General features: G+C 47.1%; 1 protein-coding gene across 1 annotated transcript in view; it reads left to right on the top strand.

The window, feature by feature from the left end:
- Positions 1-17,617, top strand: part of LOC144945146 (agrin-like) — a 41,594-nt gene extending 23,977 nt beyond the window's left edge. The window contains exons 22-28 of the mRNA XM_078873431.1: positions 1,318-1,429; positions 3,754-3,870; positions 4,760-4,952; positions 7,792-7,882; positions 11,928-12,152; positions 13,162-13,265; positions 14,201-17,617. Coding sequence (XP_078729557.1) covers positions 1,318-1,429; positions 3,754-3,870; positions 4,760-4,952; positions 7,792-7,882; positions 11,928-12,152; positions 13,162-13,265; positions 14,201-14,358 — 1,000 coding nt within the window. The 3' untranslated portion in view covers positions 14,359-17,617. The remainder of the gene's footprint in view (positions 1-1,317; positions 1,430-3,753; positions 3,871-4,759; positions 4,953-7,791; positions 7,883-11,927; positions 12,153-13,161; positions 13,266-14,200) is intronic.

Genomic DNA, 17,617 nt, shown 5'->3' with positions numbered 1-17,617 from the left:
CAATTGGGATTACACCGGAGCAATCGTCGCCCCCACGACTTCGAACACTTGGCAGGAACCTCATGAAAAAGAGTCGTCAATGAGGCTTTCCTGGGTACACAAGTGTAGTAAACAAATAACATGCACACAAACCCATTGCTGCTTGTGCAGTGTTCATGATGATTGTGCTTGATGAATAAAAATGGATGATGTCGATGATGATGACGATGATGCTCAGTGTACCGGTTGGGTGAGTCACACCAAGCCCCCGTCTAGTTGCTGGGAAGTTTGACACAGAAGTTACTCGTGGTCCCAATATCCGCCGAGCCCTCGTCTCCACCCCCACTGAGGCTCAAGTGAACAACTCGCGTTGCGAAAGCCGCACATTAGACTCCGGTGTTGTCCGCTAAGCCATCTCGCCCGAAAAAATCTGCATGTATGACACAAAAACGAGCGATTTCTTATCATTCGGCATCGTCATTGTCGTTATCATCAGTCATGATCAATCCACTGCTGGATGAGGGCCTCCCTGTGCCATCCCCGCCGCTGCTGCCGCCACCATCTCTCATGCTCCTACAATGTAAACAATTTACGACTATAATGAGTGTCCCGCGCGTGACGTCTATGCACGTTGGCCAGCCCTCCTCATTAATAATCATGAACAGGTTACGTCCTCCACATGGACAATAATAATCGTGAGCGGGTGACGTCACTAAACATGTAGCACCCCCATCCATTAATGATCATGAGCAGGTGACGTCACTCCACATCGAACAGCCCCCCCCATTAATAATCATTAGCGGCTGACGTCACACCACATGGGGGGGGGGCAAGGCGCCTCCTCCCCCCTCCTCATCGTCAACTCACAACCCTCACTACAAAGGCAGAACCCTCACGTCACGCGATCTCCGTAACGTTGTTGAGACATCAAAGTAAAAAGGACGTCACGATGAACAAGGGATTATAACCTTAAAATTTATAAGTCTCTGTCACCGCGGCCTTACAAATTGCACACGAATTAATGCAATGAATATCACGTCGCGGTCTGCTTTACGCTTGCAAGTTTCAGATTTACTGAAATACACCCGTCCTTGGAGGCTAGTACAGATATTTCTCAACCCACTCTTTCCGGACACACGTGCCCGAGCTGTCAATCCCAGATCGATCTCTTCAGCCATCTTCGGACCCACAGAAGGTCCTACTTTTCTACAGTTGACAATCATCCTCGACTGTGAGGGGCAACCCATGATGATGGCATCGCTCGGGTCAACCCATCGGGCGGGAGAGTTGTTGACGTGTAAATGCGACCGCCGCTGCCGTTGTCCGCGACGGGGCCAGGTCCGCGACGCCCCTGATGCTGAACATCTGGCACACGGTGACGGTGTCACGGACCGGGCGGAAGGGCTTCATGAAGATCAACAGTGGCTCCAAGGTCCTGGGGGAGGCTCCCGTAAGGACACCTGTCGTCCGATGTTGACGCACGCACGCGCACACAGGCGCACGCACGCTTGCACAAAGGCAAAGATCCCCCGTGTGGCCTTCAACAGAATGTCGGGGCAAGTGCTGTTCGCGAGCAGCACATAATGAAGGCCGCCACAGCATACCAGGAGGGTGGGTGGCCAGCCACACGTCCGACCGCCTTTGTCTCCCCAGTGCCGCTAAGGTACTCATTTGAGGCCGAGTCATCCTTCGGGAGGCCCAGGAGCGGATTAGATAATTGTCACTGGTTTTGGCCACGAGCGGGAATCGAACTCGGGCTTCCGGGGGTTTGTACCTGCAGTGCGGTAACCACGACGCTACCGCTCGTCACACACACACACGCGCGCGTGAGTGAGTGAGTGGACGAGTGACAAGGTGAGAGGGCGAGTGAGTTTGTTCTGACCTGCAGTGTGGTGGATGAACGCGGTGTGGATAAGACGAGTCTGGTAGACCCTCACATTCGGAAAATGCTTATGAAAGAATATATTTGAAAAATCTATTTGACTTTGCTTTTTGTGAAAATCATTGCTGCGGGGTCTGAAAACTCATTGGGCGCTTTGGTGATGCAAAAATTCGAATGAATAATAAATAATGCAGCGTGCAGGATTGGTGGATCACCCCGAGCCCATACCTGTGAGTCTACTACAGCACTAGAGAACTTACCTGTGGATTGCAGAGTAGCAACTAGGTTGCTGGCCCATGTGTATGAACTTCAGTGTTATGGGTTGGTACAGTACCCTGCAGCATGCAAATAAAAAAAATAAGAATTGCCCAACTAAATCACAGCCAAAACATACTTTTATTTTTCATATTTTCTCACTATATATATAAAAACAAACTATTTTACGTCGAGTATTAATCCGACGATGGTGCTTTGAGTGTCAGATTGTGCCAGAAAGGTTCCGCCACGCATGTAAACAAAACTACATTTTACTTGAAAATATTGAGTTCTCGCTGAGGCTATCTTTGCGGGGGGTGGCGTTGAAGCCTCCACTAATTGACACGACGGACGGTCTTGACGCCTACACACTGGGCCAGAAACGAATGTCCACTTAACGTTGCCGTACTGATTGTCTCGTTCCAACGCCCGCCTTGGATTTGAGAAATCGCGAAAGGTAACTTGCTTTACGTGCCGCTGCGCTGTGAAGTTGTCTCGAGATGCTTTGTGGAGTTTATTTTACAAGAGTCCGGGATACACAACATTGTGTTTAATGGCTGATATTCATAATCGTACAGTAAAAATACATACAGTATTCAATGTGTATTGTGTATATTTGTAAAAATAAATCAGTAATTTCCTACTCAAATGAGTATTGTGGGAAGTGGTGCCCATCTCCTGTTTGCAACCCTGCAGAGCCAGTGGTGGAAATTCGACTTTCCTATGGTGGGGTTGAGTCTCGCTATTGATAAGCACGGCTGACTTGCCATAAAGTGAAACTGATTTTATTGAGCTCGCTCACTCAACCCCTCGTCTGGTCACTCACCCACTCGTTCGCTCGCTCACTCACCCACTTGCTTGCCCACTCACACATTCACTCACCCGCTCGCTCACCCATCCACTCACTGAATCACCCACTCGTTCGCTCACTCACCCAACCACTTACCCATTCGCTCGCTTACTTACCCACCCACTCACTCATTGACTCACCCATTCGCTCGCTCACTCACTCACTGACTCACATATTCGCTCACTCATTGGCTCACCCATTCGCTCGTTCACTCGCTCACTCATTGACTCACCTATTCACTCACTCACTCACTCACTCATTGATTCACCCATTCACTCGCTCACTCACTCATTGACTCACCCATTCACTTGCTCACTCATTGACTCACCCATTCACTCGCTCACTCATTGACTCACCCATTCACTAGTTCACTCACTCATTGACTTACCCATTCACTCGCTCACTCATTGGCTCACCCATGTGCTCGCTCACTAGCTCACTCACTCATTGACTCACCCATTCACTCGCCCACTCATTGACTCACCCATTCACTCGCTCACTTATTGACTCACCCATTCGTTCACTCGCTCGCTCACTCACTGACTCACCCATTTACTCGCTCACTTACTCACTCACTGACTCACCCATTCACTCACCCATTCACTTGCTCACTTACTGATTGACTCACCCATTCGTTCGCTCACTCGCTCACTCACTCATTGACTCACGCATTCGCTCACTCACTCATTAACTCGCCCATTCACTCGCTCACTCACTCACTCACTCATTGACTCACCCATTCACTCGCTCACTCACTCGCCCAACCACCCGTGCTTTGCCTCTCCAGGGGAACCACCTGAGCCTGGACCTGCGGGAGGCGCTGTTCCTGGGCGGCGTCCCGGACTACACCCGCACCGCGCGAGCCGCCGCCATCACCTCCGGCCTGGACGGGGCCATCCAGAAGGTGTCCTCCTTGGCCCTGCCCCTTCTATGTCAGGGCCTATGCGTGCACCTGCTGGGGCCCAAGAATAAATAAATATGACGATAAAGAAATAAACTGACAGATACGCAATTTCGTCACGCGCGCTGTCTTCGTCATGGAGAAACCGCAGTCCAGTGGGAAGGCGGCCAGTACCGGCGCCAAACATTTGCCCAAGGTCTGTGGCCCTACGTTGGAATGTTCCGCCAACTCCATTCATGACCGTTTATAGACGTGGGAGGAAAGTGGAGTACCCGGGGAAAAAAAAAAACCCACGCGAAAACCCAATTGCGAGGGGCCAACACTCCCTCTCCGTACAGATGGAATACAGATGGAAATCAATCCACTTGCTGTACTGCTATCATACCGTGCCAAGCCAGGAGACTGTTACCTCGCAGCCCAGTGGATTTGAGGGTTTCACAAATGTGCGTGCGATCCGCCAACCCTCCCTCACCACCTCTACAGTGCTGGATTACAGGCCACGTGCAACCGAAGCCACCGGCGCTTCGTGCTCCGAAAGTGGTCACGCTAACCATGCTAACGACGGCGCGTCACTTTTTAAGCGTCCGAAATGCGCGTCCAAAAATTGTGGAACTTGCCATCGATTGTTCTCCGTCTCACTCGGCGCCGACTCGTCAATTCCGCCCGCTTCATTTACGCGAGTTCCGTTTGCTCCCGTTACCTTAAGCGTCACGTTGGCAGCTCCGTTTTCCACGCGCAGTTTACATTCGTCGTCGTAAACGATCGCTTTCTCACGGCGGGCATGCGCGCGGCATCGCAGCGTGTTCCGCGAAAGCCCGAGGATGGGCTTGTTTGAAACCACGAACGCTCGCGCGGCTCTGAATGTTTCTCCCCGCCTCCCCTGACCACGCAGTTCTCGGTGAGCGGTTTTAACGTGCTGTTGGACGTGGTGAGCTCGCGCTTCTTGCTGGACGTCACCACGTTCAGGGAACACCCGTGCACCTCCGGCAATAAATATTGCCGGAACGGCGGGACGTGTGTGCCCAACCTCTCCGGCTACGAGTGCAGCTGCCCCCGCGGCTTCTCCGGCAAGACATGCCAGACAGGTGAAGCCCTCTGTCTCTCCGGAACTGTCCATCTATTTGCCTTCCTCTCTGTCTGTGTGTTAGTGTACTATCTGTCTCTCTTCTGGTTTTGTCTGTCTGTCTGTCTATACGTTTGTCTCTTTGTCTGTTCTTAGGTTTTTTCGGTAAAGTCACGTAGGTAAAAACATTAAAAAGTAAAATAAAATAAAAAAAATAAAAATCACGACGTTTCGGAGACAACACAAGCTTCCGTCTTCAGGTGGTACCGTCACAGCCACGACAGCTGTATCAAGTAAATGAGAGATTGCAGGAGTTACCACTGCGTTTATATAATGGTTGGAGAAGGTGGTGGGGTAAGGGCCGCATACTTATTATTAATATGGTAAGGTGAGGCTTGAGACTAAGAATAGACTGCATAACAAAGGCTGAGCCTTTGTTATGGAGAGGTGCGGTTTGTGACTCAACCTGTAACAAGAAGACCACCACTAAACATGGTAAAACAGTAATGGTTGTCTGTCAAATAAGATTGGCAAATAAGTGTAGTTAAATCTTTTTTGCATGGTTAATCACATCTTTCCAATGATTACTCAGTTTGTAACCGTCATCACGGTTGAAATTATGTCTGTGTTTGTATATTTGTATGGCTTCGTGTACAAACCTTTGATGGTAGCCAGGAGGTTTGCAGAGAACCTTGGTCTCGGAAAATACAATTTCATGAGAGCCCACCGAGTTGTAGCAATGATCGGCAACGGCCGAAGAATCAGTTCTGCCGTGTTTCAGATCTGATTTGTGCTCGCGGACACGATCAGAAACATGACGTTTCGTTTCTCCAATGTAGCAATCACCACAAATGCAACTCAATTTGTAGACTCCAGGATACTGTAAGTCAGGAACGACATCCTTCACAGATGGAATCAAATCACGGATTTTATGCACTGTACTGAATCGGACTTGGATCTTATGTTTGTTTAGAATTTTGGAGATCTTTTTGGTCACGCCTGCTATGTATGGCAACGTGATAGTTTTGGTCGGAGTTTCATGTGGCTGTTTCTGTATGGTGGGAGAGACAGCTTGGCGGATAGTGCGGTCAGAGTATCCGTTCATCCTGAGGGCCCGATGTACATGTCTTAATTCACCAGCCAGGTGGTGTTGGTCAGCAATGCCATGGGCTCTGTGGTATAGCGTTTTGATGAGAGAATTCTTTAGAGATGGGTGGTGGTGGGAATCCGGTTTCAAGTAGGAATCTGTGTGGGTGGCTTTCCTGTAGACAGAATGTCCCAAGGATCCGTCAGGCCTCCTCTCAAACATCCAGTTTCCTGAGAGATCTCCAAAATTCTAAACAAACATAAGATCCAAGTCCGATTCAGTACAGTGCATAAAATCCGTGATTTGATTCCATCTGTGAACGATGTCGTTCCTGACTTACAGTATCCTGGAGTCTACAAATTGAGTTGCATTTGTGGTGATTGCTACATTGGAGAAACGAAACGTCATGTTTCTGATCGTGTCCGCGAGCACAAGTCAGATCTGAAACACGGCAGAACTGATTCTTCGGCCGTTGCCGATCATTGCTACAACTCGGTGGGCTCTCATGAAATTGTATTTTCCGAGACCAAGGTTCTCTGCAAACCTCCTGGCTACCATCAAAGGTTTGTAAATGAAGCCATACAAATATACAAACACAGACATAATTTCAACCGTGATGACGGTTACAAACTGAGTAATCATTGGAAAGATGTGATTAACCATGCAAAAAAGATTTAACTACACTTATTTGCCAATCTTATTTGACAGACAACCATTACTGTTTTACCATGTTTAGTGGTGGTCTTCTTGTTACAGGTTGAGTCACAAACCGCACCTCTCCATAACAAAGGCTCAGCCTTTGTTATGCAGTCTATTCTTAGTCTCAAGCCTCACCTTACCATATTAATAATAAGTATGCGGCCCTTGCCCCACCACCTTCTCCAACCATTATATAAACGCAGTGGTAACTCCTGCAATCTCTCATTTACTTGATACAGCTGTCGTGGCTGTGACGGTACCACCTGAAGACGGAAGCTTGTGTTGCCTCCGAAACGTCGTGATTTTTTATTTTTTTATTTTATTTTACTTTTTAATGTTTATACCTACGTGACTTTACCGAAAAAACCTAAGAATATGAATCATTGCAGTCACGAAAGCTTCAAATCTAGAATTATTTGTCTGTTGATCTGTTAATATGTCTGAATATCTGTCAATTTTGCCTTCCTATCTATTAATTATCTGGCGCAATGTGTGAACATCACCATTGGGTAGACATCCAAAGACAGCCGCGCGTGGTGCTGGCCACCCACCCTAACATGTGCCGTGCCTGGCCTTCATGCACTCGCTAACTGCACTTGCCCCAACGGTCTGTTAAAGGCTATACGGGGGATCTTTGTCTTTGTAGAGGAGTAAAATGGGGACGTGACGTCAGGTGTGCCGTTCAGTGCGATGACGTCACGTCTCCTAGGGTACTTAAGGGATACCCCATGACGTAAGCGGGCTCACTGTGGGAACGGGTAAAGTAAGAAGGGTGAAGAGGAAACCAGGGGTAGAGAGAGGGATCGAATAGGGAGTCTGGGGAGAAGCCGGTGGTAGCCGTAGAGGTGCTTCTCTCTCCGGTCGGTGGAGTTGGCAGAGTCAACAATCCGACACGAGAGAGAGAGACCGGAGCTAGCCGGCAGGGACCCGGACTCAGAGTAGGACCCCTAGCCCCTGGGAGTTGTGTACCCTGCTGTGTTATATTGCAACAGCTTTAATAAACCCTGACGAAAGCCCTTAACTTACCTCCGTCTCCGAGTACGTCCGTCGGAGCTTCTCTACATCTTTGTTGCAGCCCCCACTGATCGCGCTGCAGTAGCTTTGGACGAGCCCGTGGCCTTCAATGGGAAAACCTTCATCGAATATCAAAGCAACAACGCCAAAAGGTAGAACCGTCTCCACGCGTCCCACACTACCGATAAACACTCGTGAATAGAATTGGCCAAACATCCCAGTATCGGACCGCAGAGCTTGGGCGATTGTTGCCACCGGCTCCGGCTGCCTTCCCACTGTGGTTTTGCCGAGCCCCTGTTACAAATTCTACAGCGGCTTGAGAGGGATTTACGCCGGTTAACAATCACGAGGCACTTACTGCCATGGTAGCATCTACGTGCTAATTGTTATACAGCACTTTAATATTAACACTTGCCAATTAAGGGTGTACATGTCCCTGTCATGGGGAATGTTGAATCTTAATTTACAGCCGTGAGTACCACCAAACTACAGTTTAAGTTTACGGACAGTTTTACTTGCGACTGAATATAAATATGTGCACTCTAGTGCAACAACAACAACAACCGCTATTCGCCACTAAGCGGCGGTGACATCACCACGGCCCTTGTGCCAGGTTATGTGCACGTTAAGGCCACTCTCGTACACACACACACACACCGCGTCATCCCGCTAACATGTTACATGCAACGTGTTATGTCACGTGCAACGTGTTCGTAGTGTTTATGTTTCCTGCAAACTACATTTATGCACTCATATCTGCACAGGACATCGGTTTTTTTATCCACGTAAAAAAGGATGGCGATCTTTCGGCATGTGTTTTTGACTCGACTGATGCGACACGCGTTCCTGGGGTCGTCATTGGCGCAGGATTGTCAAACTGGTGGCACCGTGGGGGCCACCAGTTTGGGCCACGAAAGCTCTTGGAGATAGCCACCGAGCAGTGGCCCGGGTGGCACTTAAAGAGATACAGATTAGTGGGACAATATGGAGATGAGAATATTAATAAGTACAACGATATAGATATGAGAAAGATGTGTTAAGATAGATTTGAAGCTTTCGTGACTGCGAGGATTCATATTCTTTGGTTTTTTTCGGTAAAGTCACGTAGGTAAAAAAGAAAAGAAAACAACTAAATTAAATCACGACGTTTCGGAGGCAACACAAGCTGTAGTAAGTTACTACGGTGACTTTGGCTGTGACGGTGCCACCTGAAGATGGAAGCTTGTGTTGCCTCCGAAACGTCGTGATTTAATTTAGTTGTTTTCTTTTATTTTTTACCTACGTGACTTTACCGAAAAAACCAAAGAGTATGTGTTAAGATGTGCAGATGGGGGAGATACAAATTAATAAGTGTAAGGTTGCACTCATCACACACAAAGTGCTTGCCACATGTGAACCACAGTACCTCGCTGATCTCGTCAAGGGGCATAAACCATCACGCGAACTCCGGTCATCCTCACAGCGGCTTATGACTCGCCATCGAACGAAGACGGTCACCGCATCGCACACTTTCAGATGCGCTGCTTCTGTGGCCGTCTAGAACGCTTTTCCTTCGAATATTAGGAAGCCACTTTAAAATCTAGATTGAAAACTCATTTCTTTAGAACAGCTTTTTGTGTTTAGTTTGTTGTCCTTCCCCCGCACCTCCGATGAGCACGGTTGGTTACGTACGGTACGAAAGAAGTTTCACGTACATACAAACCAGAGCTAGCGATGAGATACCTGGAGACAAGATAGTATAGATTTGTGGGTACGTGTCCAGAACGTTGTGACATGGTGACGTCATAATGTTCTGTACACGCCACGATATGACGTCAAGATGCTGCGTACATCTTTAATATTACAGCATCCGTCCTAGGATGGGCAAAAGGCTCATTTAACATCAGTGAAATACAGTGCGACAGTGACATGAAGTGAGGTGTTTTATGACATAGTTTCTGCAAGCATCACTGCCATTAATACAGTGCTACAGTGAAATGCAGTGTAGTGTTTGATAACATTCTTTAATGCAAGATTCACTGCCATTAAATTTACACAAGATACTGTTATACTCTGCTCAATTTTTTTCGTAAATATTACAGCTTCCGTCCTAGGACGGGCAAAAGGCTAGTATAGCTATAATGATTATTTACACTCATACACCCAGCAAAAGCGTGTGTCGCTAGATGTGCTATAGCTTACACGGGAGGGCAATTCTAAATTTGGTGCCGCTCCGTCTGTGACGTTGTCTTGGTGTGGTCTGGGACCGTCCTCGCTGTTGTTTTGCTGCCTTGCCCAAGCTTGTAAATTGGTGTACTTATGCAATTTTGACTTATGTACTTCCTCCACTTTACGCATTTATTTTTAGCGATTTGCTTACCTTTCCTATACTTTGCACTGCTATCGTGTTTTTGCGTCGTTGGTTTTGTTGTCACTTTCTGAGTCGCCCCCGACTGGACATCTGCGAAAAAGAGTTTCCGTAGCTCGTCGGATTCCTTTTCCGATCGACAAAGAAAGATTCTGATTTTAATATCAAGAGCACTCAGCCCACCCAGGGTTCTTTCCATTATTCCTGCGGAGGATAAACGGTCGGGCCTATCGCCTGACCGGTAATGATATTGCCCCATTGTCTCTCTCTCCGCACGCAAGCCACGTGATGAACGAGGTCCCTGAGTGAGTACTCCTTCACCGTCGCCGACTCGCGCCAGCGCATGCCTGCCCGCGCGCTCGCATGCTGGCGCGCACGCACGACAAAGCGCGCACGCACGACAAAGCGCGGTTTTGCTCGTCGCGGAATTCCCAGCTCCGTGGCTCAAAACAACTCGGTAAAGTCACGTAGGTAGAAGAAAATAATAGATCACGACGTTTCGATCGCAAAACAGGCAATTCGTTAGCAGTTTTCTTACTGTGGTTGCCTCACCTGATGACGATTGCTTGTGTTGCGATCGAAACGTCGTGATCTATTATTTTTTTCTACCTACGTGACTTTACCGAAAGAACCAAAGAGTAGAGAAATGATCCGGAGCGATGAGTGTGCGCAAGCTGGACGCGCACGTAACAACATCCACATCACAGTAACACGTGTTGGGGTAGAGCTACCAAATGGGCGCCGGGGTGGCGAGACGTTATCTCTCTCTCTCGACCCTGACGCCTGTGATATGTAGAGTTTGCGTGCTCTCTCCGTGGTCGCGCGGATTTTTTCTCCGGGTCCTCCGGTTTTCCCCTCCACATTTAGAATCAACGTCACGCGTTCAGAGTATTTGGCTGCTCTAAATTTCCACACGATAAGCCATTTTGTTGACGCTATAATTTTGTAGCCAGGTCGCTTCTGAAAAAGAGCGTTATATAGCTCAGTGGGCCTTACCTGGTAAAATAAAAACTAGTTTTAGTTTTATAAGTTTAGTTTTCTTCGGCTTCATCGGAATTCAGTTCTTGAAGAAGCTCTCAGCACGCGGAGCGAAACATCGGGACAATACGGCGAGCGGCACGTGGCACGACCGGCAGATGCATCAGAGAGCCGGACAAGCGAGACTTGTCCTGCTCTCTGATGCGTCACGAAAACTTCGTATCAATCGTTTCTCTCTTTCCTCTTAAGTCCCGATTTCGCGGACTATGCAGCAGACCAGAGGTGAGTTAGCTCCCCACCTTGACGCCCGTCCCATTCGCATGACCGTGTCATTTCCTGTCGCCACCGCTGTCGTCATAATCATCATCCGCCATCATCATCGCCGTCATCTACTTTGATTGCAACAAACAAAAAGCACCGCATGCGATGGCTGCATGCGGTTTGTGTCGTTTATAGTTGGACTTTTCCTCCGAAAGTGACTGGTAACAAGGCAGCCAGTCGGGCTGGTTCCAGACGTCTCCCCCCACTACGAAAATGTCAGTCTGGTGGACTGAGCTCCCTGAACATGCGTGGAGGAATCGACGAGTGATGTTGATGGTAACCATGGTAATAGCCACAGAAGAGTTATCAGGAAGTGACTGATCACCAGTGAGTGACTGAAGTAAATCAGTGAGTGCTGGGTCATCATTCAACCCTGATTGCTGTAGGTCGAAATGTGTTCATGTTTGGCCATTTCCGTACCAACGGAAACCTCCACTTAACAGCCACAGATTTTACGAACTCCTTTTCACGAATAAATTCGTGAACGCGATTCAATAGGAAAACTCAATTCCGCCCCCCCCCCCTCCCCATGCATAACCCCCTTCCTCCAGTGACAAGGCCCAGAAAACGAACTACTTCGAGATGAGCGTGCGTACGGACGCGACGCAAGGCCTCATCCTGTGGGCGGGGAAGGGGACGGAGCGTGCCGACTACCTGGCCATCGCCATCGTGAATGGCTACATCCAGATGACCTACGACCTGGGCTCGCGACCCGTGACCCTCACCTCCACCGTCATGGTGAACACCAGCAAATGGGTGCGGATCAAGGCTGTCAGGTATTGTGATTTGATCCGGGCTCACGTGTGGTCCTTTTTTTGGGGGGTGCTTCTTCATCGTTTTGTGTTCCTTTCTCGGGCGCATTCCGATCGCGCTGCCGGCGCCGACATCACGAGACCAGCAATCGTCGGTGGCGCCGGCTCGCCGACCGGCAGCCCTCCAGCTCGTGTCTGTGGTTACCGCTCGCCGATTGTGATGCACAAATGGAAAAATTAAAACTCTCCGGTAGTGTGCGACTGTGGTCATCCGGAACAGACCGTACAACGTATAACCACGCAATCCCGCGATCCACAAATACGAAAGGGACATCGCGGCGATTCACTCCGCTGCTTCTGACGGGCTTGTCTGGCTTGACCACCTGAATGTGAAATTGGAGTTGTTGCTCTACATCGACATCAGAAGCCCTACAATAGAAGAGACGTGATTTTGTGAGAGATGCAATTTGCGCGAACGACGATGACAAGGCTGCATAAAAATAATCAAGAGGCTATTATCATAATTATGAATTATTACTGGTTACACTGGTCAACACACTTTTTCTGGCATAAGGTATTCCAACGGTTTTAATGTAATTTTGGGGTGCTGATTCCAAATCTGGCATCAGTTTTTGTCAATCACATCAGGTTTTTGAAATATCAAATATTGCATTTTCAATAAAAACTGCGGAAGAAAAATATGAAATAAAGGTGGATATCTACATAAAATGATATTATAAACACACTATCCTAAAAATACAGCACCATATTTTAACACTAAAGCAGTCACTGACTCGCAACAACTTGCAATCATAAGTGACAGAGTTAATTTCGGGTAAAATCAATGAAAATGGGGTATGCCGATAGCATAAAAATGAGATGAGATAGAGCAAATCTGAGATCAAATTTGGAATCGGCACCGTGAAATTAGTCTAAAACAGCTGCAAAAGTCCAGGCCGGAAAAAAAATGTTTGTTTTTTTGTTGACTAGTGTTATTCTTTTCTGATGAGTGTCCTGTGCGTACGCGGGGCAGGAACCAGCGTGAGGGCTCCCTGCAGGTGGGAAACGAGGCGGCGGTGATGGCCACGTCGCCGTTCAAAGCCACGCTGCTCGACACGGACGGCACCCTTTGGCTGGGTGAGTGCGCAGCACGCGCCACGAATAGCCTAAGGAGGGTGATGCCTCCGAAGCTAAACTAAAACCAAACTATTTTTTATTTTACGAGGTAAAGCCCTTTGAGCTATGTAGTTCTTTTTTAGAAGCGACCTGGCCACAAACGATAGCTTAATAAAGTGGCTTATCACGTGGAAATGTATAGCAGCCAAATACTCAAAATGCACGTTGATTCGAAATGTGGAATGAAACACCGGAGAATCCGGTGAAAAATCCATGCCACCACGGGAGAGAGAGGCACAGAAACTCCAAATATACAGCAGGTAGGGATCTAACCCACGATCTGTTGCATACCAGTCGAGGTAGTTAACATCTCACCTCCTGGTTCTATGGCCGCCTTAACTTCATGTCGAACTGATTGAAATTACAAGCGGATATAACGTCGTGAACGTTTGGTTTCAGCGTGTAACGAATGTACCTCCCTTTTGACGTTCGAGGATCTGTCTGTGATTCACGGTCGCGATCTGATTCGAAAATCGAGCTGATTTTTTTCGTGGGCATTATAGCATAACAACCCCCACCCCACGTGCACCCCCACGAGAAGTGAGCATGCCTAGATCAAGCGGGTATCTTGACATAGGGCTTCAAATTATTCGTAATGCTTTACTAGAACTAAGAATATTTGGTGGAGTGGGCGAGTGGTGATTTCCGACCCATGGCCAAAATCAGCAGGCGAGTGGTATCTGATTGGGTCCTGGGCGCTCACCGTTTCACCAACCCACACGAAGCAGCGTGAAATATGGTCAAAATAACCTGCATGGCATGGGCCCTCATTCAGCAATGGATTTAAACAAACGGCTATAAATGATTCCTAACGTACTGATGATTATTTAATAATAATAATATTAATAAAGTAGTTCATTGATAATAATTATTAATTCCACGACCCACCGACGCAGGCGGCATGGGGAAGCCTCCCTACAACCTGCGTCTGCCCAAGGCCTACAGCACAGGCTTCGTGGGCTGCATCCGCGACATGGTGGTCGACCTCAAGGAGCTGCGCATTGAGGAGGACGCCGTCAACAAGCCCAAGATCTCGCACTGCACGGGGAAGTGAGCAACCGCCGGCCACGGACTGCCACCTCCGCCGCTACCACCGCCATTGCCACCACGGTCACCAGGGCGCCGCGTCGTTCCTCGCCGCCTCGACCTCGCGAAGCTTTGCGCTCCGCCGTCCCTTCCGATGTGACTCTCGCTCGAACCGATGCCGAGCTTGACGCGACGGTTTCATCGGTTGACGGGCAAGGGAGAGGACGGGGGAGGCGGCACGGCCGTGAAAGAGCTTGCTTTCGTCGTGCGTTCATTTGAAAGCGTCGTCACGTCGCGTCAGAGCGGCCACCAAGGCAATTCGTGCAGCCCTGCGGTTGTTGTGGCCGTTTGCAAGGTGGCTTTTTGGGGTTCACCAACACGTGAGCCGTGATTTTTGCGACGCGCCGTGACCTCTGCTGTTGGTTAATGTTTTATTCGTGGGGAAATAGGAGGGAGGATATAAAAGATGTATATGCAGCTTTAAGGGAGCCTCTTGGCTTCAAGGCTTGCGGCAAAGTTACGCTTGAACCGAAACGAGTGAATATATGGTATTTTATGAAATGCGTCTGCAAGGTTTGGTCATGTTCAGACAGGTTATTATATTAATAAATAAAAAATAATGACTCATAATTACAGTATTGTGTAATCGGCAATTGATATAAGTGTTATCAAAGTTTTAATGTTTAACATCGTAGTCAACATTTATTTTTATCATTATTGTGATTTTAAAAATTCCACTGCGTAAAATCACCGATCTTTTCCAAAGGCTATCGTACCATTTTGTGACGTTTAGAAATGTAATTTGGCACTTTAAAGAGAAAATATTCGTTTAAAATAACTGTCAACTTTGTCATTGACGCTGTATGTCAACTTTAACTTGTGCAGGTCACCTCGGAATGTTGTGCTTTATTTGCACTCTTGAAATACGAAATGTCTTCAAATTAGTTTTTCATTGTGGAATAATGTGGTGACTTAATTTTATTTTAATTTTTTTGCATTATCCATCGTCAACCTCTTACTTAGAATGCTCAAAAGTGTTCCTGAGATGCGGTCGCATTTTGATGCCAGGCCAATCCAAATTTTATTGTAAATTGTATTGTACAGTATCAGTGATGGTGGCGCTGTTTCCATTGTGCAGCTTCACTTTGGAGGTCTATCGTTCACATTTGAGAGGAGAATCAGTGCTGCTCATATCGACTAAAGATCTCATTGTGCGAAATCCTTTACCTCAACTAAAGTATAAACTAAAACTGCTTTTTTTATTTGATCAGGTAAGGCCCACTGAGCTATATAGCTGTTTTTCAGAAGCGACCTGGCTACGTGGAAAATTATATCAGCCAAATACTCGAAACGCATGTATCTTGAATGTGGAGGGAAATACCGGAGAAGGCGGAGAAAAATCCACATGACCACGGGGAGAACATGCAAACTCCAACTATACAGGCATCATGGTCGGTATCGAAGCTACGATCTCCTGTATACCAGGCAAGGTAGTTAACATCTCGCCACCGCAGTGCCCCTTGATCAATCCAATAGCAGCTAAACCATCACCGCTTGAGTTATCCACTTTCTCTGTTCTCCAAGTACTGTATAGTGCTCTGTTTTCCTCGGCCAAATAGGCCGCTTCCGTGTGTCTTTGATGTATGTTTGGCCACTTACATTTGCCAAGACTTGCTGGACCTCTGTTCATGATCCTCTGTGGCCGCAGGTGGAAATGCATCAAATCTAAATTTCAGTAAGATGTTCTTTGTGACTTGGAATCCAGGTGGGGGTTTGATACAAGTGCTTTGAGAAAGACATTTAAGAGAGACGTGACCTGATGAATTTGCGGGGTTACATTAAACGCTGCCAAAAATGGGGAGATTTGTGGAAACTGATAAATGCTGGGAAAAAAATAACTGGGCCAAACTCACTGTGCTTATTCTGTTCCATGCGCTTTGTTACCCATAAACCGCTCGGCGGGTGTGTTTGTCACCTAAACATTCACTGCCTTTGTTGGGGAAACAAACCTTCATGGATACCAAACTTGCATGTCATGAAAAATCACAAATAATACATCCTCTATTATAAACCGTGAAATCAAAAAGAGAAAGTATTCAAGAATATTTAAGTATTGTTTCGTGTAATCGCCTGAAAAAAAGGTCACGTGACGTTTCTTAAGGCGTCTTAAATAATGGGAACGAATGAGATTGTAAATGTTGTGGATTTGCTCTCCAACACAGCAGTGTGTTGCACGAGTAACGAATTGGCATGTTGTGTTTACGTGACAAATCTTACTAATTGGCTGTGTCGGGTGGTGGCGGGTTTAACGACACATTTTACATGATCTAACCCAAAAAAACTATATTATGGATGATATTGGTCGCTCAAAGTCTTTCGGTAAAGTAATGTAGATAGGTTCGTTGTTTTTTGTTATTTTCTTTGAACCTATCTACGTGACTTTACCAAAAGACCCAAATAATATTAATTCCTGCAGTCACGAAAGCCTTAAGGCAAGATTTTGCTTGTACAAGTGAAAATTCAAAGAACGCTCGGCATACAAATGCGGAAACACCGCCTAAGACCGTCGACCACACGTTAAACCAACGTGACATTTAGCGGAGGCATTTAAGCAATCTCAAGCCATTTCCGAACTAACCTGGGCAGTGGAGCAAGCGGGTTCCTGACAGCATAGTTTAAGTGTCTCCGTGTGTAGCGTTTTACCCATGAACACGAATTTCCTCCCAAGTGCAAAAAAAAGCCAACTTCAAATGGACCTGGCAATAATATTTCCAGACAAAAATCTTTGAGGCTCATTCATGTGTAAGATAAAAACAAAAACGTTCGATTACAGTAGGCATCAACATCGTGCTGGCAGATTGTTTCATCTCGTCCATACTTTGTACAGACACAAACATGTGTTACGCAACATACATCTTATTCCCTCCTTGCCCTGCTCAACTTTGATCAAACTCCCTCCCATCATCTCATTTCCGAATGTTGTATAGCCTTGCTCGTTGCAACAAACTTGCTTCATTTTTATCTGCATGATTATCCTTCTTAGTTTTAGTTGCCTTGTCTGTTTCCGTGTTGTTAGGAGTCTGGGTCTCTGCTCAGCCAACTGCAAAGGAGAGCAAATCAAAATAACGAGCAGTGTCCGACGTGAGTTGCAACTCGAAAAGAGTGAATCGTTGTTTCTCGTGAAAAGCGAACAATTAAAATTAATTATTTCCATCTTATATTGAATGTGATTTAATTTTGATTGAGTATAAATGCCATTTTTCATGCTTGCATTACAGTATATTTAT

This window comes from Lampetra fluviatilis, chromosome 36 (assembly GCF_964198595.1).
Source record: "Lampetra fluviatilis chromosome 36, kcLamFluv1.1, whole genome shotgun sequence".
Lineage (NCBI taxonomy): Eukaryota > Metazoa > Chordata > Hyperoartia > Petromyzontiformes > Petromyzontidae > Lampetra > Lampetra fluviatilis.
The sequence above is the reverse complement of the archived record's forward strand: the minus strand, read 5'-3'. Positions and strand labels throughout refer to the sequence as shown.